We start from the raw sequence: 27,812 nt of genomic DNA, 5'->3' as shown, positions 1-27,812 counted from the left end.
ACACTCATAAGATTGTAATAAAATACTGTAAAAACTTTAATTTCAACTTTGAATATTTTTTCTTCATATTTTTAATTTATTTAACAATATATAAATAATTAATGCATCTAAATGATTTTATATCATAAAATTATGTATGACATCATTAAAAATATGTCTAATCATCAAAACTATAATTAAATAAAAAGGGATAAGATTGTAAATTAAATAATTCATGTAAAGGGAAAAAAGTGAAAAAGCAAGTCACGCCAAGATTTAGTATTTCCTTTTTTATATAGTTATAGATTACTATAGTTTTCTTTTAAAAATTATTATTTAATTGAATAAAGAACAATAGAATTGTAAAGAAAATAATTTAAATAAAGAGTAAAATTCTTTTAAAAAAAATATCCAAAATTTGATATTTCTTCTACGTATAAATATAGATCAACGTTAACAGAAAAATGTATTAAATTCTAGTGTTGTCTTTTTGTACAGACAAAGCTTCTTCCATCCCACAATGATACCACTTTTACATAGAAAAAGTTGTCTCAAAAGGAGTCACACTTTTAATTTTCAATAAAATTTTATTTTATTTTATAATTATATATTCTAATTAATATTATATATTTTTTATATTATATATATCACCCTCATATTATTATGCTATGCATTATAATAAAAATAAAACAGAAGTACTGTTTTTATAAAATATTATATAATTGGCACTAATCTAAATTATTATTTTCGTTTTTGTTATTCTTTGGTGCAGCATAGCAGCTACTTATGCTTTCAATTATTGTCAAAATCTCTTGGCCTTAATTATATATACATTAAAAAAAATTGAATGCTGAAATCGGTTTAACATTGTGTTTTTGACAAATTATCTGACTTTTTCATGAGAAGAAAACACTGGCTTCATAATATGGTTCTAATTAATTATGGTTCTTAATTATGCCCTTTATTTTGTTGGTGAAATCTTAATTATGTCTTTTCAGTCAATCTTGAAGGCATAAATTGTTACATGTTTTGACATTTTAGAGATTATTTATTAAAAACTTTTTAAAAAACAGATATATTTTGAATTTGTTTTCTATAATGATTTTTTTGTATAAATAATTAATTATAAAAAGTTATGTTTAACTCAAAAATCTTTTAATTTAAATAATTTTTATATTTAAATTTTTTTCGAAAGTTGTAACAGAAGAGTGAATGATTAGTTAATATATGTTTGTCCTTAAGCCTGCAGCCGACAATACTAATAATGTAATATATATATCACTTCAATCTTTATTATTATTTTTTTAATTTATTTTTTATTTAATTTTAAGTAAACAATTTGATTTTTTATATTTTAAAATGTTAACTTTTTTATAAAAATTCATCAAACAAAACTCATAAAATTAATTATCATCTTCAATATAATGCAAACTTCATCAAATTTATAACTCAAATATTTAAATAAATTCATATTTTTATTCTTAAATTTTTGTAATAAAATTAAATAAAAAACTACATAAATAAAAAAAGGACTGAAGCGAAATTAAATTAAAGGACTGCATCAATAATTGTGTCTATATATATATATATATTTTTTTTTTTTTTTTAAAATAACAATTATGATTATATATGATAAAAATAGTGTATATTTTTATTACTCGGGTCAATGCTAAATTATTTTAAATTTCTTTGAAAGACTTAAAAAGGTCATATGCTATTTAGAAATGTCTTGGATTAATAAGTAGTTTTTTATAAGAGTTAAAAGATTTGCATGGCTAAATAAAAATTTAAAGATAATTTTTTTATTCTATCTTTTTAAGAAATTTATATTATTAAATTTAACACAAACCAAATAAAATATTTCAGTGGATATATAAATACAATGTACCTGTGTAAAAAAATAAAATCTAATATTTCAATTAATTCAATTTTACATATATATACCACATGATCAATTTTGATGAGGGTAGCCAAGAAACTCTTTTTTTTCTTTATTAAAAAGAAACTCTCTTTTTCTTGCAAAAGAACAACAAACACAACATTGTAAAGAAAAAAAATTACTAACATTTTTAGGTGATATAGTATTAATGAGAAGATAAATAAATGTTAAATTTGAATCGGAAGATGTTAAAAGAGATCTCTGAATTATTCCAACTAGCTTTCAACATTTCTTGGAGTAATTGTAGCAACTATATAAGATTCCTTTATCACTATCACCGTTCATCAAAGTTAAACAACGTTTTTTATTCTATATCAAAATTTTGATGACCCTAATTAAATTTTTATTGTGCCAAGAAACCAAAGAACAAACATATGCTATTGAATGGATCTTGATTTGTCAACATCTACAATTTGATATGCCAACTTGAATTTTGTGGATCCAAGAGGAGTGCATTCTTCCAACAACTTCTTAAGGTACCAATATTATTATACAATTTTATTTTAACTCATAACAATTATTACTAGTTACATATTCGTGTGTTCGCATTAATTAGTTTATGTTTTGATAATAATATTATAAATTTCTTTGATTATAAATCTATGTTTACATAACCATATAATTTGATCAAAGTGATGAGCATTTAGCAACACTTTTGTAAAAGAGAAATTGAGTCATTATTTTTATTTCAATTTTTGTTCTTTCTCTCTTCTTTTTCTTAGCCAATCTTTTGAAATATGAAGATATAAAGTTAATGATTTATGGAAAGATAGTGATGTTGATTATTGAAGCATGGAGACCCTTATACCAAAAATTTAGTGGTCAATGTTGGGATCAATCACACAAACACTCAAAAATAGAGAACGAATATACATATTCTGATTCTCTTGTATCCCTTTAAAAAAATTAAAGAAAATTGTCAAATTGAGGGCTTCCTTTTTGTCCTTGTTTAGTGGAAATTAAAGTTGTTTGTAGTTATGAATCACTTTATATATGAACATCTCATGATAACACCTTTCACAATTATTTGATAAAAATCTTACTAAGGAATCACTTTCTGTCCTCAAAAGCCTTCCCATTACACATTCCATCCATGTTTTGCCTAATAAGCATGTCATTCTTCCTCTATCGAATTTAGTTTTAGTTTATTTTGTGAAAATATTTTTTATTTTTTAAAATATGTATTGATTTAATTTTAAAAGTTTCACCATGTCTTTTAACTAACAAGCAAAAATATTTTTATAAAATAAATAGTCATTAATATGCCATTGTTAATGGCTATAGTAGGCTCAAACACAAGAACAAACAAGTCATTATTTGCCTTTGTTCCACCCCACTTAACTCACTTTTTACGACTTTATATGTATTTTGATATCTAATAAAAAATTTAAAATATAAATTGAGTTCACTCTAAGACTTCACATTATATTGAGTCGACATGATAAATAATTTGTTAGTTTGACTAAAAAAATTAATTCTCTCAGAAAAACATGATTTTTTTTTATACCATGAAGATAATTTTGTTTCCTTTTTTGATTGTTAGTGTGTGGATACATAACATTGCTCAAAGATTAAATGCACCATATAGAAAGAAAGTATTAATTTGCTTGTGTACAAAGTATACTTAGGAAAAATTAAAAAATATTTGGACTATGCTTCTTTTTCTTTATTTGTTTTGGAAACACCTTTTACTTTATGAAATAAAGAAGAAGCAATATAGGACTAGTTGCGTAATGTTAATTTGTTAACGACATTATCATTTGGTTGAGTTGAGAAATAGGACCAATTGTAGCACCAAAAAAGGAAAATATATAAAAATAGAAAACCACATCACATACGTGTAGTGTAGATATACTACTACTATTCAAGATAATTTGGTTGTAGTGCATATGTGCAAATGGCGTGGAAGTAATGAAAAGCTAAGTAGTGATATGAATTTAGATAATTACAATTCATATGATGTATACAATTTTGAACCCATGATTTCATCGACAACAAAAAAATTTGTTAAAGTGATGATGTAGTCCACGTTTATGAATGTGAGAGTTAACATTGGCCTAGGAAAATATATTAATGGCTTTGTTTTTTCTACCAAATTGAAGAAAGGTGAAGAGGGGGTTAAACAAATTAAATTAGATTATCTATGTCATATACATTAACGATGTTATTGATTTTACGGTCATTAAATGAAAATTAGATGAATCACGTTTAAACTTGTATTTTAAAAGTTAGAATATGAACCATGCGATCTTTATAGGACTAACTCTAGAGTAAGTAAATATAAAGTTTTAGACAGATATTTTTTAAGTTATTTAAAAATTTAATTTAGTCCCTCAATTGTATATATTGTTATTTATGCTTAATGCAACAAATAATTTAAAATACCGAATCACAACAATTCAATCTAGTTCTTTACATAAAGAAATTTTGTAGAGTAAAACATCTACTTGTGATACTACTTACATAAATTTCAAGAAACAAATAAAAGATTTAAAAAAGAAAAGTTTAGAATGAGTGTTATTATTGTTCACACTTTGTTCAATCATACAATAGTCCTAGCTAGTCCCTCAACAAATACTAGGGCGTAAGCGCACTCATACTAACATTGTGTTCCTTGACTAGGTGTCAACTAAGAATTTTAAGGAACAAAAGTGACAATGTTATTTCAGTCAAATTTGATGCCACAAACAAATCCATTGAGTTTTAGGGTAGGAAATATCACAAGTAGGGAGAGGTTAGGTGGGTGAGTTTTGGACAACCTAATCCATGTCAACAGCCATGTAACTAGTGACACATAGAAATGTTATAACACGTGGAAATTACTTACATGATACTATATATACATTAGAAAATTTTAGCAATTGTAAAAGAATATTAACTCTAAGGAAAGAATAATTTCTTTTATTAGATATTGTTTTAATTTATTAAAGTGTTAGAGAAGAGGATAAAATGTTGCATGTCACTTTCATTTGGTTAAATTTTTAACTCAAATTAGTTGAATTGTCAATTTTCAAAAGATAAGACATGTGAAGTCTCTCTCAATTAAAATTACTCTTAACTATAAACTCTTTTAAGAAAACTCTAAAACTTAAATTTTAGTATGTATTTGGATTAATTATAAATTTGATATAGTTTTATTGAAAATTAAAAGATAATTTTTTACTAAAATCATATATAATGACATATAATATTCTATAAAATATGCTGCCAATCTAAACGTGTACTTGGTAAAATTACCTTGGACCAATCCTATTAAGAAATCAATCAACTTCACGTGACAAGTTTAATATACATTTATTCTATCACCCCATTATGTGCTTGTTATCATAATTAAGCAAAGTGGTATCCATCTCAGCCAAGCACCAACCTTAAAAAGAAAGTACACAAAGAAATAGCAACATATGCACGACAATGTTATATTCTGTATGTTCATTGAGTAGTTAGACAAAATGTTAATTAATCTTTGCTATACAATTATATGTTTATTTATCCTCCCACGTAGTTCTCTTTATAACTATGTGTTCATGTTGTGCTTGCTTGTGGAAATTGTGTGTGCATGTGTGGCATACATGCTTGTCCTCGTGTTTAACATTTCATGCTCGAGTGAATATATAATTTTGCAATTATCCACCAAATTAATCATTGATCTTCTGCAAATTAATAAATTCGTGTTTGAAATTGTATCATGTCAATCAAAAAGATTTATTAATTAAATATAATTGTTAGAAAATATAATATAATATAATATATTAATGAAAAATATGATATTTAGTATTATTGTCACGTTTCTAAGAACGAAAGTGTGTGTCATGTTTTTAAATTACTTAACATGACTTTTTATTGAATATCGGTTAGGGTAAATAAATTGTGAAATAACTCATAATTTAGATATTCACATATTTATAGATAGTCACGTATTTATTTAATGTGCAACTTATTATGTTCTCTAAAAATTGAACTTTAAGACTAATGTAATCCATTGTTACAGTTGATAGTCAAAATTGTCATGTAACTAGTTTTTACTCCTCATGGTAACGATAGTTGATGAATTGAGCACATAGTAATGTCATTGGTCAACTCCAAAACTAGTTAAAAAAACATACTAAAAGTTGGATTTAAAAAGGCAATTTACTTGTGATGAAAAGACAAAACATAAATAAAAGTTGATAATGGACACTACGATAGCACAAAGGTAGCAACACCGAATCTTGATTTCTTTATAGCTTGACCATGATGGTACATGCATTTTAATTTCCATTAAAAATTGCCTATTTATTGTTCCCCTAACTTAAGAGATGTATTCAATAAGATAAAGTGAAAAATTATAATAATGACATAAAAAATTAATGATTAAGATTGTAAAATAATTGTAACTTATTATATGTATACACACATATATACTAGTATTTTATTAAAGTCATAGCTATTTTTAATTAATAACTAGTAGTATGATTTTATACTTTATAATTAATAAAGCACACTTTTCTTTGTATATTTGCAAAAAATGAAGTAGTCCAATAATTATTTAAGTGATGAAAACTATGCATACTTAAGATAATGTGTCAAATAGGAGTATTGGATTAACCTTTCCAAATACCAATTGGCCACCATTTTAACAACTTAATTCCATTATCTTCCTTTTTGAACACCTTGTAATGAAGCATACTAGTACTAGTATATAGAAATAGGATCTTAGGATATGTGTAATCCCACTTCAAACCTTGTTTGGTTTATTAACTTTTTTCCTCTTTGGCTAATGTCAATTACATATAATTTTATATAATAACATCTAAGTTGATAATAATCTAACTTCAAGTTGCTTTCTTAATATAAAACATCTAAGTTGTTTTATTTTAAACCACCGTAATTAGGATATCACACTCTTAGATATTGCTCTGCTTAGACTATTTAATATAATGTTTTAGTTGTTAAAAGTATTTCATTTGTTGTTAAAAATATATTTCAACATTTTGTCATAGTGTAAAAGTTTTAAGAAGTTATATAATATAATAATATGATAAAATACAATTAGTATATTGTTTAAAATTTATTTACTATATCAATCATGATATAAATACTAATCTCATTAGAGTTTATTGGATAATTATGAGTTTTTGGTTTTCAAATTTAATTTTGAAAGTAAAACGTTTTCAAGTGAAATGGAAAAAATTAATTTTTACACAATTTTAATATAGTATTTTTATAAAATCCAAATTCACAGTGTTATAATTCTTTTTTTTTCTTAATTGTACATGTCATCACCGGTGGTCATTGACCACCACTTTGACTATTGTATTGACAACTATCGTCCATCACTCTAACATCAGCCACCATCAACTATAACCCTGACCACCACTTCAATCACCATTAACCATTAGTTTACTCTAATTACCACCTTCGATCACTCTAGCACTTGGTGACCACCACTCTAACACTCATTAGCCACTTCTTTGACCGACCATTGATCTCCATTTTGATCACTATCAACCACCACTTCGAAAATCATCAGTCACCTGCCACCACTCTTGCCCCATTAGCCACAACTGCGATCTATGTTGAACACTCCCTACAACCATCACTTATCATTGATCACCATGTTGACCATTGTCGACCATTGTCGACCATCACTATGACTAGCACAACCACTCCGACCTCCGATAGTCACCACTTCGATCCCTTCTTGCCAGTGTCGATCATCTCCTCCTATCACAATAGCCACCACCAACCTTCGACCACCTCTCCAATAAGCGTCTACCACCACCATCGAAAACCACTCTTTCATCCACACTATGATATAATTATATTATAAATTTATATTTAAACCATTTGATTTTTAAATAAAAATAGAAAATTAGTTTTTAATAAAATTATTTATTATTTTTAAATGTTAAATATTCTTCAAAACAAAAATTAGTTTTTTTTTATGAAAAAGTTTAATATATAAAACACCAAACCACAATAAATATAACCTTATAATATTCAATACTCCTTAATTTTCATAATTTGTTTAGTTCAACCGAGAGAATAAGATGAGAAAGGGAAGTAAAATAGAGATATATTTCACAATGGAAAAAGAGATGTAGTCAAAAATTATAAATTTGACAGTACATCTTTGTCTCCTGACTACACCGTCAACATCTCTAAGAATTATAACACTTATCTCATCTCTTCTACTTTTTAAAAAACTGAACCAAACACATGTTTTAAAATATTCTCTCATTTTCCTTCCAAATTCCTCAATCCAAACATATACTTTATCATAGTTGGAACTTGGAAACAACGTGAGTAACCTCTCACTATTTTAGGTACCTGAACTCTTCAAAGACTAACTTGGTCCAAATTGCACGTTATTATTGTTAGAGACACACGCAAACATTATATCCTAACACACGCAGATTATAAATCAAAATGTTAACGGTAATTAATAATCTCAAATCAAGTCATGTTTGTATGCATTTCGATTCTTTAACATTCACGAAATCACACATGAAGCATGACAACATGGATTTAGATTCTACGCATTCACAAAATAGACACCATATGAATCATTAGCTTAAGATTGAACAACTGTTTCAATTTAGTTAAATCAAGGCCAAAATATAACGTTATAATCATAATTTTAAATTACCATTTGAAATTATCGTTTGTATTTACAGTATGTATACTACTATAATTGCGGTCTATGACCACAATTACAGCCGTAAAATAACAATTTTGAAAAAAAAAATTTAACTACATAACAATTGCAATTTATCAAAATATAAAAGTACATATGTAATTACAATTTAAAACCATGATCTTAATGTCAAACGTTAGATTTTAGATTGAGGGTTTTAATGAATCTAAATGGAATGTTGTTGATTTCAAGTGTGAGTGATTAATTCTCAAATCGGTTAAGAATGAACTAAATGTTAAATATATAAGAGTAATAACTCATATATCTAATGTTTTAACGATTTTGATGGTTGTCAAAGTCTCTTATGATTCTGGAGCATATGATATGTTGTTCATGCTCTGTTGAACTCCCCAACAACTGGTATTAGAGTCATTGTTTGGCTTGGTGAAAGAGCGGGAGTAGTTCCTAGTGTTAAATCCTTGTATTTAAAGTCTTTCTGACGGTGTAGTCAGGAGACAGAGATGTAGTGTCAAAGTCTTTTATGATCCTGTAGCGTTTGATCCATTGATGCACTCTCAGATTCTCCAACACCACGTCATCTAACACCTCGATTATCTCTAACATTTACATTGAATACGTGGCAATGAACCTGTGTCAAGCATGCAATGGTACGTGTCATATGTGTGGCACAACCTATAACATAGAACAGAGGATGTTTCACAAAATCCACCTGATGTTGTTATACACATCTTGAGTAACGCAATTATTATATATCATACCATTTCTCTAACTGAAACTGCCCCTCTAACTTTTTTCATATTTATCTTGTGACTAAGCAATGACATAATAGTAACAACAACAATAACAATAAAGTTACAAAAACAATAATAAAAATAATAACCAAAATGCATATGTAACATTTTTTTGAAGTGCTTTTTGGTATGGTATTTTGCAAAGTGAAAGTCTAGTGTCCCATTAAGGTGCTAAAGACAAATCAACATTGCTATATATGTACTATACAATCTCCAATGCAATTTAAAGCCTAGCCTTAAGGTCTCAAACTTAGAAGAGAGTTAGTAATATTGTTATTTGTTGAATATATATACCAATATTTTAGTGACTAAGAAAGGACAAAACATGATCATGAGGAAACACAACCTATTATGTTTTTGATACCTTCTTAGCTTTGGCTTATATTTAGTAAATTTCAAAGTGCAGATTTGGATTTGTAGCTTCATTTTTCTAGGAATTTTTTTTGGTATCATCTTATTATGGCTGGTGGACAAAAACAGAAGAGGCTCAACAATTCGTGCATTCTCCTCATAGGTAAATTCTATTTCTATATTTTTATATTTAAATGTTTATGTTTGTAGTTGCATTTTCAAGTTTCAACCTTATTTGGGATGAATTTGTTCAAGATTGAGCACAATGGTTGTTTTATTACAGCATATGATTGGATGAGAAAAGTGAGTTATCATAAATTTCCATTTATGAACTTGTTTCTAACTTTATCAGTTTCCATCTTAAGATCATGTGAAAAAAAAACAGAAAAAACATAGGAAAGTAGTCTTTACTAGAATGTTTTGGGACATTATAGTTTTTGATGTCTTTGCATCCTCAAACTGCAATTGAACATGTATCTGTCATATTTAACTGCAACATCTAAAATTGCGATGCAACCATACCATTATCGCGATTTAAAACCTTGGTCCTCATTTGTAGTGTTTGTTTCGATATAAGAGTAAAAAATCCAACCAAGATTATATTTTCCTTGCATGTAATGTCATTTTTGGTGTAAAGTTTTTATTTTTACATGTTTTTGGTGCTCTTTGACAGCAATTGCAGGTATAGAGAGATTTGCATTCAAAGGGGTAGCTTCAAATTTGGTAACTTATCTAACAGATGTTGTGAACTTAAGCAACTCATCTGCAGCAAAAATGGTTAATAGTTGGGTTGGATTCACTTCTATAATGCCATTGTTAGTGGCACCTATTGCTGATGCTTATTGGGATAAATATTCTACCATAATGTCCTCATCTTTTCTCTATGTTATGGTGAGTCATACTTCCACAAATATACTTTCCCCCTTTTGTATTTTATATATTTACAAAATTAATTCTCTATCTTTATATAGAGATATATTTGGCTGGAAAGAAGTAATTAGACTCAAGTGACTAATTAGTCTCAATTAAGGATTAATTCTTTAGAGAATTTGAATTTAAATTTTAACTAAAACAATCCCTGATCAAACTTTACTTATCTTTCGACTAAATTATGGATTATCAAGACTTCTTCACCGGAAAAACAGTAAGATATATTTGATTCATAACATAAAAAACAAACTTTTTTAAATTTATAGTTTTTGGTGAAGTTTTAGACAAGGGTTTTTTATGATAAGATGAGATGTAAAAATTGATTTCAAACTATACTTAAAGTTGAGATTTTTATAATCATTCCAAAATCATTTCATTTTTTTGTCTTCTTTTTATAATATATTTGTTATAAAGTTTACTTAAAACTTTATCTGCAATGACTACTTCGCTTGGCTGAAAATTTAGATGACCTACTTTACATATATACTTTATATATAGTATAGTATTAGCATTAGTAGATCCATTAAGTTTGTCGGAATCTGAGTCATAACCATTTATATTTTTGAAGTGGGACAGTGTCATCGAGAGGAGAAAAAATGATAGTTAATAAAAATGCATTTTTTTAAATAATTAAAATAGTTTTTCAACATTTATTTTCATTGTTACTAGAAATGTAGGCTAAGAGTTCTAGTAGTAAATTTTTTCTAGAAATGTAGGCAAGAGTTCTAGTAGCAAAATTTCGAGTAATTGATTCTTTTGGAAAAGTTGAGATGTCCCTTTATCAATCAATGAACATTTTGTCTTGTGCTTTTGCTACTTTTCCAAGTCAGATTCTACATTTTACCAGAATATCTATTCAAATTTTGAATAAAAAAGAATATTAACTGTTTTCCTTGTAATCATAGGGCAAAATGTTTACCATAGTTTTTCATTTCACTACTATTCAAAAATTCTGCAAGCAAACATTGTATTATATGTAGTGAAGCAATATTCTTTTCTTCAAGTTTTGTTGTTTTAGCAATGAGATTTTCTTTTATAACAGCAGTAACTGAATTGAAACCAGACATAAGCAAAAATAACTATAAAAAACTAAATAGATCTTTGACAATAATTTTCATTTTCACTATTACCGGTGTTAATGTGTGGTTAGTATCACTGTCGTGTTTGACGTCCGTGCTACATAGATCTTTGGCACTGAATTTTATTTTGACACGTTGGAGTCTACAAAGGACAATTAATAGTTAAGGCAATGATGTCTATAAAAATATAAAAATTCATGTCTTATTAATTAAGCACTAAAACACCTCATGCTAAAAAGATATCATAATTGATAAAAATTCTTCAGGAAAAATGAACTAAAGGTATTTACCAATTATAAAGACATGAAACCATGATTTTAAATCTATGTCATGATCTTAATAAATTCAGTTCTATAAAACAGTTTTGAATTGTCTGAGTTCAAACCTAACTAAAACAATATTTAATCAGACTTTATTAAACTCTTAGTTGACCTTTAAATCAATAGGGTCTGTGTCGCCCAGGAATTAGATGGATAAGACCAAATAAATACTATGCTTGGCAAACAAATTTTTCATGTTATTTGCATGAGGTCTTGTTGTGAACATACTCAATTCAATAGAAAACACTAAAAAAATTACTGTTAATTTGAATTTCAACATTTTCTTCATCAAAAAAAAAATTCTTCACAAGTTAATGACATTTTTTCTTGTGTTTTCTTCATAGGGACTTGTAGCATTAACAACAACAGCACTAGCAAGATCATGGCATCATAAAAACAGAACAATGTCTTCTTCATTTCTTTCATTATCTCTCTATTTAATTTCATTAGGCCAAGGTGGTTATAATCCTTCACTACAAGCTTTTGGAGCTGATCAACTTGGTTTAGAAGAAGACTTACCTTGTAACACAGATGATACAAGTTGCAACAAAAAAGCACTTTTTTTCCAATGGTGGTATTTTGGTGTTTGTGCTGGAAGCCTAATGGGAGTTACTGTCATGTCTTACATCCAAGATACCTTTGGTTGGGTATTAGGATTTGCTATCCCTGCAATTTCAATGCTTTGTTCTATTTTAGTTTTCTCTAGTGGAAGCTCTATATATTCATATAAAGAACGTGATGATGACGACGATGTTCAAGATAAGAAGCCTTTCAAGAACATGTTTCAAGCTATAAAAGCATCTGCATTGAAATGCTTCCATTGTGAAATTACCCTACCAAATTCCAAGTCTGATGTTGTTGAACTAGAGTAAGTTCTACTTTCGCACACATAAAGTTACATTTAAGGGCCTATTTGGATTGACATATTCGATCTTAACTACTAACATAAGCACTCATGAGATTATTTAAGAAAGCTTATGAAAACAACTTATAACATGTCTATAAATTGTTCTCAACTATTCTCATTAGTTCACTAAGATAGCTTGTGAAAATAATTTATGATATGTCTATAAGTTGTTTTCAACAATTTTCAGAAGCTCGCTAAGATAGCTGATAAAAACAGTTTATGACATCTGAATAAGTTGTTCTCAGCTATTTTTATATCGTCACTAAAATAACTTATGAAAACAGTTTATAACTTATATGAAAATAGTTTTATTTTATTTTATCTTTTGTTTTAGAAATAACTTGTACATTCGCACTTGCATGATGAGCGCTTATGCTATAACTAACTAACTAAGTTGTTTATCCAAATGACCTTAACTAAATTAGTATCTATAGTTTATGCAAAGGAATGAAGTGCTTACAGAAAAAAAACATTTATTTTTCTTGTGATGTAGGCTTCAAGAGAGACCTCTTTGTCGCGAAAACATGGAAAGCCTTAAGGTTTCAAATAAAGGTTCTAAAATTAGCATGTGTCTACTACCAAATGTCAAGGTTATGATAAGATTATTACCTATATGGACAATGCTTCTCATGTTTGCAGTGATTTTCCAACAACCTGCAACATTTTTCACAAAACAAGGCATGACAATGAAGAGAAACATAGGTTCAAATTTCAAGATACCACCAGCAACACTGCAAAGTGCTATAACATTATCCATAATACTATTGATGCCGTTATACAACCGAGTTTTCATACCGTTTGCTCAGCTGATAACCCGACAGGACAAAGGCATAAATGTGATGCAAAGGATGGGAATCGGAATGGTTCTATCGATCATAGCGATGGTTATAGCCGCATTAGTCGAAATGAAAAGGCTTGAGATTGGTAAAAACATGAGAAGTGAAGGATCATTGTTAGAAACAGTTCCAATAAGCATTTTTTGGTTGCTACCACAATACATTCTTCTTGGTATTTCAGATATTTTCACAGTTGTTGGTATGCAAGAGTTTTTTTATGGTGAAGTTCCAAAGAATATGAGAACGATGGGAATTGCATTGTATACAAGTGTTTTTGGTTGTGGAAGCTTTGTGAGTGCATTGTTGATTACATTAGTTGAAGTTTATACAAGTTCAAAAGGGACACCAAGTTGGTTTTCTGATGATATGGTGGAAGCACGTTTGGATAATTACTATTGGCTTTTAGCTTTGTTAAGTTCAGTTAGCTTGATTTTGTATACACTTTTGTGTAAATATTACTATAGTAAGAGTGATTCAGATTCTGAAAATTGAGTTTTAATTAATATATTTTGTCTTAACTTGCCCTTTTTCATTTGGGCTAAAGTTTGTTGAACTAGTTGACATTTGTATTAATAACAGTAATTGTATATGTTCTTCTTGTAAGAAGCAAAACTGCAAAAAAAAAAATTACAAAATTGATAAGATAATTTTTTACATAATATTAATATATTCTTTTTTTTAAGTCTTCTTATGGAGTGTAAAATTCTCTCATATACCATAATAACTTCATTATGAATATTACTAAATATGACTCGTATTCACTAATAAGTTGATAGATAGTCGAATGTAGCAATCGTTTAATTGTTTTACGTGTTTGAGTAGATTATTAAAATAACATCTTTCATGTCTCTTGCCAAAAAGCAAACGTTTGTCCTTTGTTTTGGACAAAATAATATGCTTGTCCTAAACAACTCATAAAATAATATTGAGAAGGCCAAACAGAAAATATTTTCTGATAGAAAAAAAATATTAAATTTGGTGATAGAGCTTTGCCGGCCGGCACTAATATTATTACTTAATCTTCTCTTTTTCTAGGTAATGTTGCAGTCCTGATTTTAAAATTTAAATTAGTACATAACAAGTGAAATCCTGATTATATAATTTGATTTAGTAAGGCGTGACAATTGGACACATGACCCATGGAGATTTTTTTTGTGAAGCAAAGTATGTGGAGATCATGTTTTGTATATATAGAATATTATAGATAGTTTTTTTTTAATTATGATATGCAACTGTAATTATGATCATAACGTAAAGTTTTTTGAAGTATCAAAATTATGTATGCACTCCCTCTAACATGTAAACAAAAAAATGTTTGAAAAGATGATATATTTAGTCTAAACATACATCAATTTTTTAAATATTTTAGACTAGATACATCAATTTTTTATTTTTATTTTTTGCTTATAATTTAAACCAGATAAAGTATCATTTTCTAAATTCTAATCTACTATCATTAAGGTATTTAGCTTTCTAGTAAGTGTTTCAGAGTATTTCCAGATGAAACAAATAGAATAAGAGGGTTATGTCAAAGACAAAGAAGTTCTTTAGATTTGAGATAACACCTAAAAGCATAGCAAGTGCTTCATATATATTTATATATATATACGTTCTGCTTAATGCAGATAAATTCTGATACAAAACCAAGGGATACAAGGTAAAAACTGAGACACAATTCATGGATCTCCAAAAACAATACATGAAGGTCTAGTTGAACAAAAAAAGATAATGAATCACACCATAAAACTACACATTATTTTCAATTCATGTGAATCATCAATATAGTCCTAACATCATAAATGTTGGAAATTTTAGTATATGGAATTAACGAAATTATAAAATAACTATTATAACATCGGTCATTTGGGTCGGACAATTTAGTTCTCCTGAAATGGTTCTATAAGTGCTAACATGTTCGATACTTCTCCATTTTTTTAATTTCGTTAATTTCAGAGATCAAACTTCTTGATTCCTACCACTTCAAGGACTAAATTAATGATTTACTCATGATATTTTCACAGCAACTTAGCTCCCTTAAAATGGTATGGATTATGAAATCCTCTTCTCTTTATTCTTTATTGAAGCAAAAAAACTACACCAAACAAAGCATGGTGGCTTTTTCTATAAGGAGAAAAATAGACTCACACAAATGACACACAAAAGAGCATGATGATTATGAGCTTCAAATATATGGAGCACACCTTGCCCATTTGAATAATTTCCAATAATGCATCTTCTTGATTTTCTTTGGAGAATGACCAAACTCTGATAATGATTCGTTTCTGTTCAGCATCTCCCACATCACATGAATATCTTCATATTCACAAGCCCTCACATGATGTCTTAGCTTCTTTAGCCCTACACACATTTCCTCTAATTTCAGCAAATCATTGTTTCAAACACATAGTAGCTACACTTCTAAATTCTAATTAACTCTAACACTACCTCCAAACAAACAAAACATTCACTTCTAAATTCTAATTAACTCTAACACTACCTCCAAACTCAATTATCAACTACGCACAAATTAAGAATAGTAGCTACTTTATTTAATTTTCTTGATGCAATCAAAATACTAATTAAATTTCCTAAATTACCTCTTTTCATTTTATGTTGTATGAAAATCCACTACATTGAAGGATATTTTGAGAAAAATAGCATTAAAAATATAACTACTTTTGGTCCATAAATTTTAACTACTTTTGGCTTATAGTTGTTTTCAGATGGAGTATCACTCAAGCCCTACAAATCACATACATCACAAAAATACCTATCATAATTTAAGAAAATAAAAGTAATTAAATTGAAAATACTTGTTGACAATTCGATCCAAAGTATTGGTGTTACATATACATATGTCAAACTTTTTTCTCCACACACTTGAAATAAATAAAAAATCAAATTAAAAAGCATATATAATCAAATCATCTTCAAAATCAAGATTTTAAGGCAGAATCAATAATCTTTAAAAAAAAATAAATATATATATATATATATATATAATATTTATTTTCCAAACTAAAAAATCAAATACTACTATGCTTCTTTGTACGAAAAAAAGAAAGACGAAAAGAAGTGGTTAATTATAAGTACCATTTTTACGAAACCCGAAACGTGTGGAGATGGTAAACCAAAACCTTCGAACAGGATACATGATGTTGGTTTTCCAACATTGGATCCGTCGAGAAAATTTCACCTTCTCCATTGATTTTGTCGCGGTAGGTGCTCACCACCACTTCATTCACAATGCTATCATATATTCAAAATAATAACCATTAATATAATATTCATTTCATTTTTTAATAATTTTCTTTAAAGTCAATGTGATGATATTTCTCAACGGAGGAATTTATTTATTAAGAATGTCAAACACTAGAGGGAAATAAAAAAGAAGAACTTAAACTCTCGTTGAAAGAACAATAACTAAACTATTCACAAACGTTTGAAGATGTCTTTACTCATAAAAGTTCATCATGAATGGCTTATAGTTTTTTTTTTTTAATTTTAAGAAAAATATAACATATACTCTAATAATACATTTTTAAGTATTAAACGTAGAAATTTTTAATTTTGAAATTTATGTATTTAATTCTTTGAACGTTTCCAAATTAGCTTTTTCAACCAAAAAAAAATTACTTTAAGAATCTTTAAAAAATGTTTAAAGGCACTTCAAATGCGTCATATGAAACACTATAAAAAATCTTTTGAGCTATTATATTTTATTGAGTTTTAATAAAATCAAAATGCACCACTTTTTATTATCTTAATTTTATTTCAAGTTATTCCTAACAATTGAGCATAATTAATTTCAAATCGTGTATGAGTTATTGTGGTTTTGATTGCCTCTTAATATCAATTTCAATAATCATGTTAATATGACGTTAAAAGAATCGATATTGTATATGTTGGAAAATGCAGATGAGAATGCTTTGCAATTAATGTTTTCTATTATGGACCGTAATCAATAATATGATGGTTTTGTTTTTTAAAAAACAAACATTCACCAAATATAGAACGATATATAGATAAAATCAATTATTGCGTATAAAATTCTAGTATGTTACATAAACATTGTATACTTACAATAAAATTCAACAAAAACACTACATAAAGGATAACTAGTTTTGTGATAGACAATACATCAAGAATTATATAGTAAACACTAAATTACATAATTTCATAACAATTGAGAGACAAGCGAGGTTTAATAAGAATCTCAAGTGGAGTAGTTTTGGTGTTTGTTAATCCAAAGGATTCACTCATATCAACAAGATTTGGTGTTGGATTTGAGATTTCAAAAGAGTGCAAAAATCTAGCTAAAGTGAAAAGCACCATTTGAAGACCAAAAGATATTCCAGGGCACATCCTTCTACCACTTCCAAATGGTAATAGCTCAAAATGATTACCTCTAACATCAACATCTTTATGAGTGGTAAGAAACCTTTCAGGTTTGAACTCTAATGGATCTGACCAAACATTAGGATCTGTGTGGATCTTCCAAAGATTTGTAATTAATCGAGTTCCTTTACTAATTTTGTAACCACCTAAGGTACAATTCTCTGAGAATTCACGAGATCCTGAGAGAGGACCTGGCGGATACAACCTTAGTGTTTCTTTGACTATAGCTTGAAGATATACCAAATTACTTATATCTGATTCTCTTACACATCTCTCTTTGCCAACTTGAGAATCAAGTTCTTCTTTTGCTTTTTCCATTACAATAGGATTTTTCAATAGCATACATGCTACCCATGTAAGGGTAACACTACTTGTTTCACTTCCTCCGCCAAATATGACCTGCAAATTAAATGTAAAATCCTCATAATTATTTGATGATTCTTTATCATATATATATATTTTTAATTGTTTTTAGTCTTATTTATCTTCAATCATTAGTTAATTTAAGAAGTTATTTGATATATTGTGTTGATTATAGTTCTTCGATTTAATAAAATGCTTATGTTTTTATTTCCTTCATTAAGTAGATATTTTTCGTAGCTTTGCGTCGTTTCATTGTTTTAGTGCAATGCTAAATTTTCATGAAAAATCAACATGACATATATTGAGTATTTCAGTCATATCTGGAGTTTTAGATGTCCAATTGGAGTCAAAATAAGTGCACATGAAAGCTAAGATCCATAGCTACAACTTTTATGAAGACACCGAACTAGATTTGGACTCGAAAGAGGGGGGAGATGCAGAAAATGTCAAACAGCAGATGTACGCCTGAAGCGCAAAACATGCGTCTGAGGCGCATTTTGGCCTTCTTGACTCTGTCCAATTGCGTCTGAAGTGTAAATTTCGCGCCTGGGACACATGGTGCGCTGATGAATGTATAAAAAAGCATTTTTTTTCACTTTATATGGATCTTTTTGACTATTGGGAATTTTAGAGACTTGTGTCCTAACAGAGAAACTCATAGACGGTTGTTTCTAACATCATTGGAGTTTATAAAGAATCATTCATGAATACTTCTTGTAATTTTTCTTTAACCTCTATCTTTTGTATCTCTGTCATGAGTAACTAAATCCTATTTGTTAGGGATGAGTGAAATAAGATGAAACCTTTATTTTTCTGATTTGATTTCTAGTTATATGAATGAGTTTATTGAATTATTTTTCTCATTTATGTGCTTAATGTTTTTTATTGTTTGATCAACTTTAAAATATTCTACAATTTGTATTTTGAGACGGATGTGTATTTTACGAATGATTGAGATGAGAAATTCATGATATTGTAGTCTAGAGATAGATGCAGATCATAAAACCAATTAATTTTGTTGCAATGGCAGTAATTTAAAAAGAGAATTTTTGTACTGTAAAGTTTAATTCTAATATTAAATCCACTAAGGAATTAGGAGTTGCTTTGCAATTAAAGGTTATGTCACTAAGACATTAAGGCAAAAATAATAAAAGAGAATTCGGTAATAATTCAATAAAAGAATTTAGTAATTAGGATCAAATTAGAAACTAATGTTGGATTTGAAGTGAAACTAATCCCTGACATTTTTTATTTATTATAAATGATCAATTTTATTACCGTTGTTAGTTTTAAATACCATTTCAATCAATTCTGAAACTTTTTATTCAAATTTAGTAATCAAATATAATTCAATAGTAAAACACAATCATTAAGTGCGACACTCGATATTAACATTTTAATTATTACTTGCAACGATTCAATACTGTTGCTAAAACGTTATCAGTATTGTTCATATATTCATAAAATTATGTCTAAAAGTACTTCTTTAGTTAAATTTAAACAATGCAAATCAAGGAAAAGGTTAAATTTTATGGACACGGTTAAGATAAGAAGCATGGTTTTTCTCATATGCGATGCCTATGCAGTCCTAGGGTAGGTTTGGCTAAAAAAATCTTTAAACAATCATTCCTTAAATGTTTTTTTTTAACAATTTTGATCCCTGTTTTTAAATGAATTCATATGTATTATTCGAATTTTTAAATTTTTTATATACATGTTTTTAACATTAAAAAAATATTTTGTACAAAAATTTAGATTTTTTTAATAAAAAGATGAATTAAATATAAATTTTTAAGCGACAAAAGTTTAAAAATTATATTTTATTCATCTCTTATTAAAAAAATTCTAAATTTTTGTAGAAAATATTATTATAATATTCTAAGTATGCATACAAAAAAATTCAAACGATACATATGAATTAATTTCAAAACAAAGACCAAAATTATTAACGAAAAACATTTGAATGATTATTATTTGAAGAAATTTTTTAAATAATATAATATATTTTTAGGGACCAAAAATTTATTTAATCATTTTTTTTAGAATATAAAAGTATAGTTTTAGGTTGTAGCTACCCAATAGTATATATTTATCTTTCCCAAGTATATTTATTTTATAAAATGTTAAGATAAACAAAAATGTCAAAAAATTATCACTTGATTTATCTATTTATTTATGATGTTCTGACACTTTCAAACTCTAGTGCAACTTCAAATAGAACATATTTATTAATAAAAATTATTAAGATATGACTCATAAATAAAATTGATGATAATTTTTTTTATAAATAACTTAGGTTTTTACATTGAAAAATTAAAATATAATGTTAATTATTGTAGACTCAATAGTGGATAAATTTGACTTCTCTAAACACCGTGGAACACAACTTTTTTAAATAGTTATTCGATTTTTATTTTCTTTATTGTAGATCTAATTTACATTTTATATAAATAAAAATTATTATGAGTTTTTTTACTCGCCGATTAAATTTACTATATTAATTTTAAAAATATATTTTATTTTTTATATATATATTTAGTCCTTTATAAAAATCAGGCTAACTTCGCCACTGTTTTTGATAACCTAAATCTCAAATTTTATTTTTTTGAATTATATTTAAAGTGTTGTTTAATTGTAAAAATTTAGTCTTGCAATCTAAAAACACCCGAATTCAAATATTCTCAACTATAATTATAAAATGAACATTAATACTACTTTTATTATTAAAAACATTTCCCTTCCGCATTTTTTGAATAAACAAAAGTTATTTCGAATAGAAAATATTACGGGTAATTAAGGAAGAGTTTTGTCCCCGTATTTCTTTTTATATAATATAATATCATATATTTACTATATAGTTAGTATAAGTACATACATACCAAAATTGTGGCTTTGATTATGGTATCCGAATCAAACCCTTCAATGGTTGTTCCATCTAGCAATGAAAGCAAGACTTCCATGATGTTTTGATTATGTTCATCAACTTTTTCACCCAAATTTCTTTTATGGCGACACTCCTTCAACCACTCACCTACAATTTTGTCCAATTTCTTAGAAGTTTCTTTCATTGCCTTTACATGACCATTGAAATCAAACCATTTCAACCAAGGTATAACATCTCCAATTGTGATTATCCCAAGCAAATGCATCATCTCTTCCATAGCTTTCACACTTCTTTGAGCTTCTTCTTCCTCAACAATACTTGTTGTACCAAAATATCTCTTTCCAACAATAATTCTAAGAACCATGTTGAATGTTAAGTGTGTAAACCATTGCTTCAAATCCACTAACACATAGTTTGATGAACATGACTCATTTTTTTTGCTAGACCAAACATCGAATAACTCTTTAATCGATGTTTGAACTTCGGAAACACGAACATGTTGTTGTTGTTCAACTCGTCGATTGCTGAGGATCTCTAAGGTTGCAATTTTGCGAATTTCGCGCCAATAAGGATTGTAGGGTCCAAATGCAAACATGGCTCCCTTATAGGCCAAGTGTTCCGTTGAGTCGAGGTTCGGACGAGACGAAACGATCATGTCATTTTTTGTGAAACACTCTTTGGCCAGTTCCCAATTGTTAAGTACTATAGCATGTTTGGAACCAAGCTTGATTGTGAATATTGGTCCATATTTATCAGCTAAGGTACCTAACACTCTATGAGGTGGTTGTTTGCCACTAAATATGGAGAGGTGACCAAGTATTGGCCATGCTCCTTTGGCTATTGGTGCCTCTTTGTTTTTGCTATCTTTTGATAAGCTTAATAAAAATAAACATAGGGGAATTAGAGAAAATAGTGCAATTATTGTTGTGGCGTTTTGTAGGCTACTTAGAACTAAGTCCATTATGGCTAGATGAGGTTGTGTTTGTAGGAAAGGTTGCTTGATGGATGTGCAATTAGTTCTAGTATATTGGTATTACTTATCAATGCTAGCTAGTTTAATATATAGGAAAAATTTCATTTAAAGAAGAAGAAAAAAAAGGTCATTCTAGAAATAAAAATAGTTTATACCGATTTACATGAGTCTATAATCTTAAGTTTAACCCATATCAGGTCGAACTATTTTATATAAATAAGATTAAAATTTATTTAGTTTTACAAACTATTAAAAAAATCCTTTAGAACTATCTTACTTGTCTACTTATTTAATTATAAATAATTTTTATTACTATTATTATTATCATCGTAATATTAAGTTTTGTATTAAATTATAAATTTGCCAACATTTTTTGTAATTTAAAGATATTGACCTACATTAAATTTTAATATATTTAAATGTATTATTATAAAATAGAACTAAAATATAATGTCACGTAATATTAAATTCTCTAAAACTTCATGTTATATATCAAAATACAACTTAAATTCATTAACAAGTTAACTTATTAGTCTATTTACAAAAGCTTACACCATTCACCACTTGAGTAGTGTAGCCTTTCATTAAAAAAAAAATTAAAAAAGGTCATGTAAAACTTTAAAAATGAGACTACGATGGATAATAAATTAGACCCAATATTTTCAAAGTATGTCTCACTCAAAGCCTGAAAAATCTATATCAATATGTGTACATAAAACAATTACAACTCTATCATGATTTGTAAGTTGCGTAACCATTTTTAACAAAAAGTTAAATAATTGTAAACCATACAAAATCACGAGGGTGGTTTGCCTCTCATCTTTTAATTCTTATAGATTCTAAAATACACAATTCTTGATTTTTCTCTTATGCAATTAACTTATATCTATTATGATTATTCTTTGAAATTTTCATCAATTAATATCATAGTTGATCTAAAATAAATTCACTCGAATATTTTGTTTCTCGTGAGTTTTTCACCACACCATTATAATTTCTAGGGTTGAAATTTTCTTGGAAGCATCCAACCCATTTCCACTTCTAAGAAGTTGTCAATCTTGTACTGCATTTAATTACTATTATAAACAAAAAAATACAAATTACTTGCATTACTATCAAGTCAATATATTTTATTTTGTACTTATGGTAACGGTGAATACACCGTTAATATTTAATAAGAGTATTCCATATGTCCCCAGTTATAAGTATTATTATTTTTTCACATGTATTGAAAAAAAATTAATGTATCAATTTTATGTGTGTATATTTCTAAAATACCTTTTATGTATAAATGTGTTTACTTTAACTTTTTATCTTCTAAGACAAATTAATGACATAAATAAAAAATATGTGTGAAAAAAATAATAAATGCTTCTCACAATTTTAAAATGAACTTATATTCAGGGACATTTTTTATCAAATAAGATAAAGGAAATAATTTAGTGAAAGTATTCTTCCTCTTATCTGAATATTTTTTAATATGTATAAAAATGATTAATTAGACCAGTGATTTGAGTTGAAAAGTACAATAAAATTGGATTATGAATCAACTAGTCCACCACTAGAATTGGTCTAGTGTTTGTTTTCCACATAGTTTTTGTGGTGGACAAGAAAATGAGAATAGAAACGTTTTAAATGAACTTATATTCAGGGACATTTTTTTATCAAATAAGATAAAGGAAATAATTTAGTGAAAGTATTCTTCCTCTTATCTGAATATTTTTTAATATGTATAAAAATGATTAATTAGACCAGTGATTTGAGTTGAAAAGTACAATAAAATTGGATTATGAATCAACTAGTCCACCACTAGAATTGGTCTAGTGTTTGTTTTCCACATAGTTTTTGTGGTGGACAAGAAAATGAGAATAGAAACGTTTTAAATGAACTTATATTCAGGGACATTTTTTATCAAATAAGATAAAGGAAATAATTTAGTGAAAGTATTCTTCCTCTTATCTGAATATTTTTTAATATGTATAAAAATGATTAATTAGACCAGTGATTTGAGTTGAAAAGTACAATAAAATTGGATTATGAATCAACTAGTCCACCACTAGAATTGGTCTAGTGTTTGTTTTCCACATAGTTTTTGTGGTGGACAAGAAAATGAGAATAGAAACGTTTTAAATGAACTTATATTCAGGGACATTTTTTTATCAAATAAGATAAAGGAAATAATTTAGTGAAAGTATTCTTCCTCTTATCTGAATATTTTTTAATATGTATAAAAATGATTAATTAGACCAGTGATTTGAGTTGAAAAGTACAATAAAATTGGATTATGAATCAACTAGTCCACCACTAGAATTGGTCTAGTGTTTGTTTTCCACATAGTTTTTGTGGTGGACAAGAAAATGAGAATAGAAACGTTTTAAATGAACTTATATTCAGGGACATTTTTTATCAAATAAGATAAAGGAAATAATTTAGTGAAAGTATTCTTCCTCTTATCTGAATATTTTTTAATATGTATAAAAATGATTAATTAGACCAGTGATTTGAGTTGAAAAGTACAATAAAATTGGATTATGAATCAACTAGTCCACCACTAGAATTGGTCTAGTGTTTGTTTTCCACATAGTTTTTGTGGTGGACAAGAAAATGAGAATAGAAACGTTTTAATCCAGCAAGCCACGATAGAGATCGAAGAGACAAAAATAGTTCAAATATGGGCTACAAGGAAAATGACGTAGCAACAACGAAAATGACGTACCAAATTCAAATTTTGTTCAAATATATATGATTTTCGTTAACATTTAAAATTCTAGATAATTGTATTCTAATGAATGGTTAATGAGTTGTGACACCTTATAATCATTAACTATGTACTGAATCCAATTAATCACATATTTAAATTATATTAATCATATAAGATAATGTCAAATCTGTATCAAAATAACACAACTCATAATTCAATTAAATGATAGAACTTATCCATCTTTTATTTATGAATAGAACTTATCCATCTATGGCATTATAGATGTGTAGTGTGTGTATAAAATAAGTCAAGGGGTATAAAATAAAACCGCAGAAGATTTCATAAAATTGTTAAAGCAACTGATACTTTGACATTTACCATGTAATTGCTTGGGGATTCTTTTTCTCCACTGTTGAACTCTTTATATCATAAAAATGATAATTTGTATGGTTTATATATTTGGTGCAGATGCTCTTGTGAGATATTTCCAAAATAATAGATAATATATGTATGTATAATTGGTTTTACATAACATGATATTGATGTTGGTTAGGTGGTTGTGTTTATTCTTTCCTAACATAGGATCGCGAGTTTGAATCTCTGTATTGCATTCTTTTTTGAAAAATTCCCTTTTGAAAAGGCGCAACTTTTAAATTAAAATGAAAAGTCACATCTGTTGAATTCGAACTCAAGACCTGCTCACGAAACAGAGGCATTGTTTTGCCACCAAACCAGTGCAATGCTTCACTAAATAACTGAACATTATGTGTATATAGCCCTTCGTAAATAGTGGCAGAAGAAGAATTGCAACTCTTTTCCAAGTGACATTATTTTTCCTATAAATAAGGTCACTTTGGACATAATGCAAACAACGAATTCAAGTATTTTCCATCCATTTTCTTTCACTCATTCTCATATACTAAGTCAACTTATTCTTTTCTAATGCATGAGAAAAGAATAGGTAACATTATCTTGTAACATACTATTGAAAGATATTCTTAGTGTGATAGTGCAAATCATATCAAGGTTTCCAAAGTACCCTGAAGGGGATTCGCTGGTTATCTCATTTGCATCCGATTGGTGGAGGCGAATCGAACCTAAAGGATAGTGTAACAACACGCTTTAGAACTTGCTACATATAATCTTTATCAACAACTTCACTATTAAAGTCTTGCAGCAATTGTCACCAACACAGATCCAACAGCTCTTACAAGTGCTTCTTGCTCCGATGACGTACTTTTAAGTTGCATATGAATTTATCATATCTTGCAAGTGATTCTTAATTTTTTTTCTTTAGAACTCACACTTGTTTTTATTCTCAATTTTTGTTTAATCTTTTTTAATCCAATCACCTCTTGAAATTTCAGACCTCCTACTCTAATTACTGCGATTTAACTTCAATTTTTTTGAATGGTTTCAACATTTGTTTGCCTCGTCTGAAGCTAATTTTGGTATTGAACTCAATTTTTTAAGTTATTTTTATTTTCTTGTTGAATCGGTACTTGCCCCAGTTTCAAGTAAGTTTATTCTATTTCTTACGAACTCATTGTCAGCTTTTGCTTTAGTAGGAATTTTGTGAGATTGAATTACTTTGCTTTATTTCTTAATTTAATATATGTTTTTATGTTGGAGGAAGTTACAATATTGATTCTGCATAGTTAAACGCATAATTTGTCTTAGAGATTAGAGATTATTGTCCATTCAGTTATACCAGATTTGGTTAAGACCTTGAAGCATGTACATTTTGTTGTTATCGACAAATTCACTTGGAAGTAATTAGCTAGAGTAGGATGAAACTACTTTTGTTGTTGTAATTCGACTGTACTATATACTTATTTATACTTTTAGCTTTTTTGGAATATAAACTTTGTATTGGAGTATAGAAATTTGACTTTTAATATTTGTTCTAATTTTTAAATTTTTCAATCAAAGACTAATATTAAATAATTTAAAAATATATTTATAAAAATTAAATCAAAATATTTTCATATTCTTTTTTGCATTAAATGTAATGGATAGGTTCCAACAAGGCTCAATTTAATTTTTGGTCGTAACAAATTGACCACCACAAATGGGCTAAAAAAAGAAAGTGGATTCTAAAGGTCCATCATCATATTTTAAAAAAAAATTAGAGAATTGTACTGCGCACCCCCCCACTTTTACCTGCCACCCCCCAACTATATGTAAAAGACCATATTACCCTTAATGTTAACTATAAAATCCTACAAAAAAAATAACTTTCCTTTTTTTCCCCATTTGTTCGAAACTCTGAAACATCCGATTCTCCCACCCTACCAAATATTCGAACCTTTGACACATTCGAAGTGAAAAAGTAAGTATTTCTCGAACCTTTCCTTGAATGTTAAACAATCGAAGCTTTGTTTTTCCAGATTTTTCCAAAACCTTCGAATATTTCGTTGAATGTTAAACTTTCGAAGCTGTATTTTTCCAGAATTTTCCAAAACCTTCGAACATTTCGTTGAATGTTAAACATTCGAAGCGTTGCGTTTTCCAGATTTGTCCAAACTTTCGAACCTTTCGTTGAATCCTAAACTTTCGAAGTCGTTCTTTTTCCAGCTTTTTCGAAACTCTCTATGAATATCAAACCTTCGAAGCCATTTTTTTCCAGAAATCTTCAACCATTCGAACCTTTCTTTGAACTTGAAACATTCGAAGTTCAGAAGTTTCGAAGGTTTCCTTGAAGATGAAATATTCGAAATGTAA

General features: G+C 27.8%; 2 protein-coding genes across 2 annotated transcripts; one reads left to right on the top strand and one right to left on the bottom strand.

Moving 5' to 3' along the window:
• The first annotated feature begins 9,398 nt into the window (after window positions 1–9,398).
• LOC101498799 (protein NRT1/ PTR FAMILY 5.9-like) lies at window positions 9,399–14,458 on the top strand. The gene is made up of 4 exons (XM_027331873.2): window positions 9,399–9,860; window positions 10,371–10,588; window positions 12,371–12,894; window positions 13,427–14,458. The coding sequence occupies exons 1-4, from the start codon at window positions 9,806–9,808 to the stop codon at window positions 14,259–14,261; spliced, it is 1,632 nt and encodes a 543-aa protein (XP_027187674.1). The 5' UTR covers window positions 9,399–9,805; the 3' UTR covers window positions 14,262–14,458.
• A 3,331-nt stretch (window positions 14,459–17,789) lies between these two features.
• On the bottom strand, window positions 17,790–22,455 carry LOC101498456 (cytochrome P450 82A3-like). Its single transcript, XM_004489286.4, has 2 exons — window positions 21,410–22,455; window positions 17,790–18,566 (listed from the first exon to the last, which is right to left on the bottom strand). Exons 1-2 carry the CDS (start codon window positions 22,373–22,375, stop codon window positions 17,937–17,939), a joined length of 1,596 nt encoding a protein of 531 aa, XP_004489343.1. The 5' UTR covers window positions 22,376–22,455; the 3' UTR covers window positions 17,790–17,936.
• Window positions 22,456–27,812: the final 5,357 nt, after the last annotated feature.

The sequence above is a fragment of the Cicer arietinum genome, chromosome 2 (genome assembly GCF_000331145.2).
Source record: "Cicer arietinum cultivar CDC Frontier isolate Library 1 chromosome 2, Cicar.CDCFrontier_v2.0, whole genome shotgun sequence".
NCBI lineage: Eukaryota > Viridiplantae > Streptophyta > Magnoliopsida > Fabales > Fabaceae > Cicer > Cicer arietinum.
The sequence above is the reverse complement of the archived record's forward strand: the minus strand, read 5'-3'. Positions and strand labels throughout refer to the sequence as shown.

What these genes read in the sequence shown, in the direction of transcription:
- LOC101498456 (XM_004489286.4), bottom strand. Translation starts at nt 22,375, where the DNA reads ATGGACTTAGTTCTAAGTAGCCTACAAAACGCCACAACAATAATTGCA. An exon ending in TAATCAAAGCCACAATTTTG is followed by an intron (nt 18,567 to 21,409) that starts GTATGTATGTAC and finishes TTTAATTTGCAG; the next exon opens with GTCATATTTGGCGGAGGAAG.
- LOC101498799 (XM_027331873.2), top strand. Translation starts at nt 9,806, where the DNA reads ATGGCTGGTGGACAAAAACAGAAGAGGCTCAACAATTCGTGCATTCTC. An exon ending in TTCGTGCATTCTCCTCATAG is followed by an intron (nt 9,861 to 10,370) that starts GTAAATTCTATT and finishes GCTCTTTGACAG; the next exon opens with CAATTGCAGGTATAGAGAGA. An exon ending in CATCTTTTCTCTATGTTATG is followed by an intron (nt 10,589 to 12,370) that starts GTGAGTCATACT and finishes TTTTCTTCATAG; the next exon opens with GGACTTGTAGCATTAACAAC.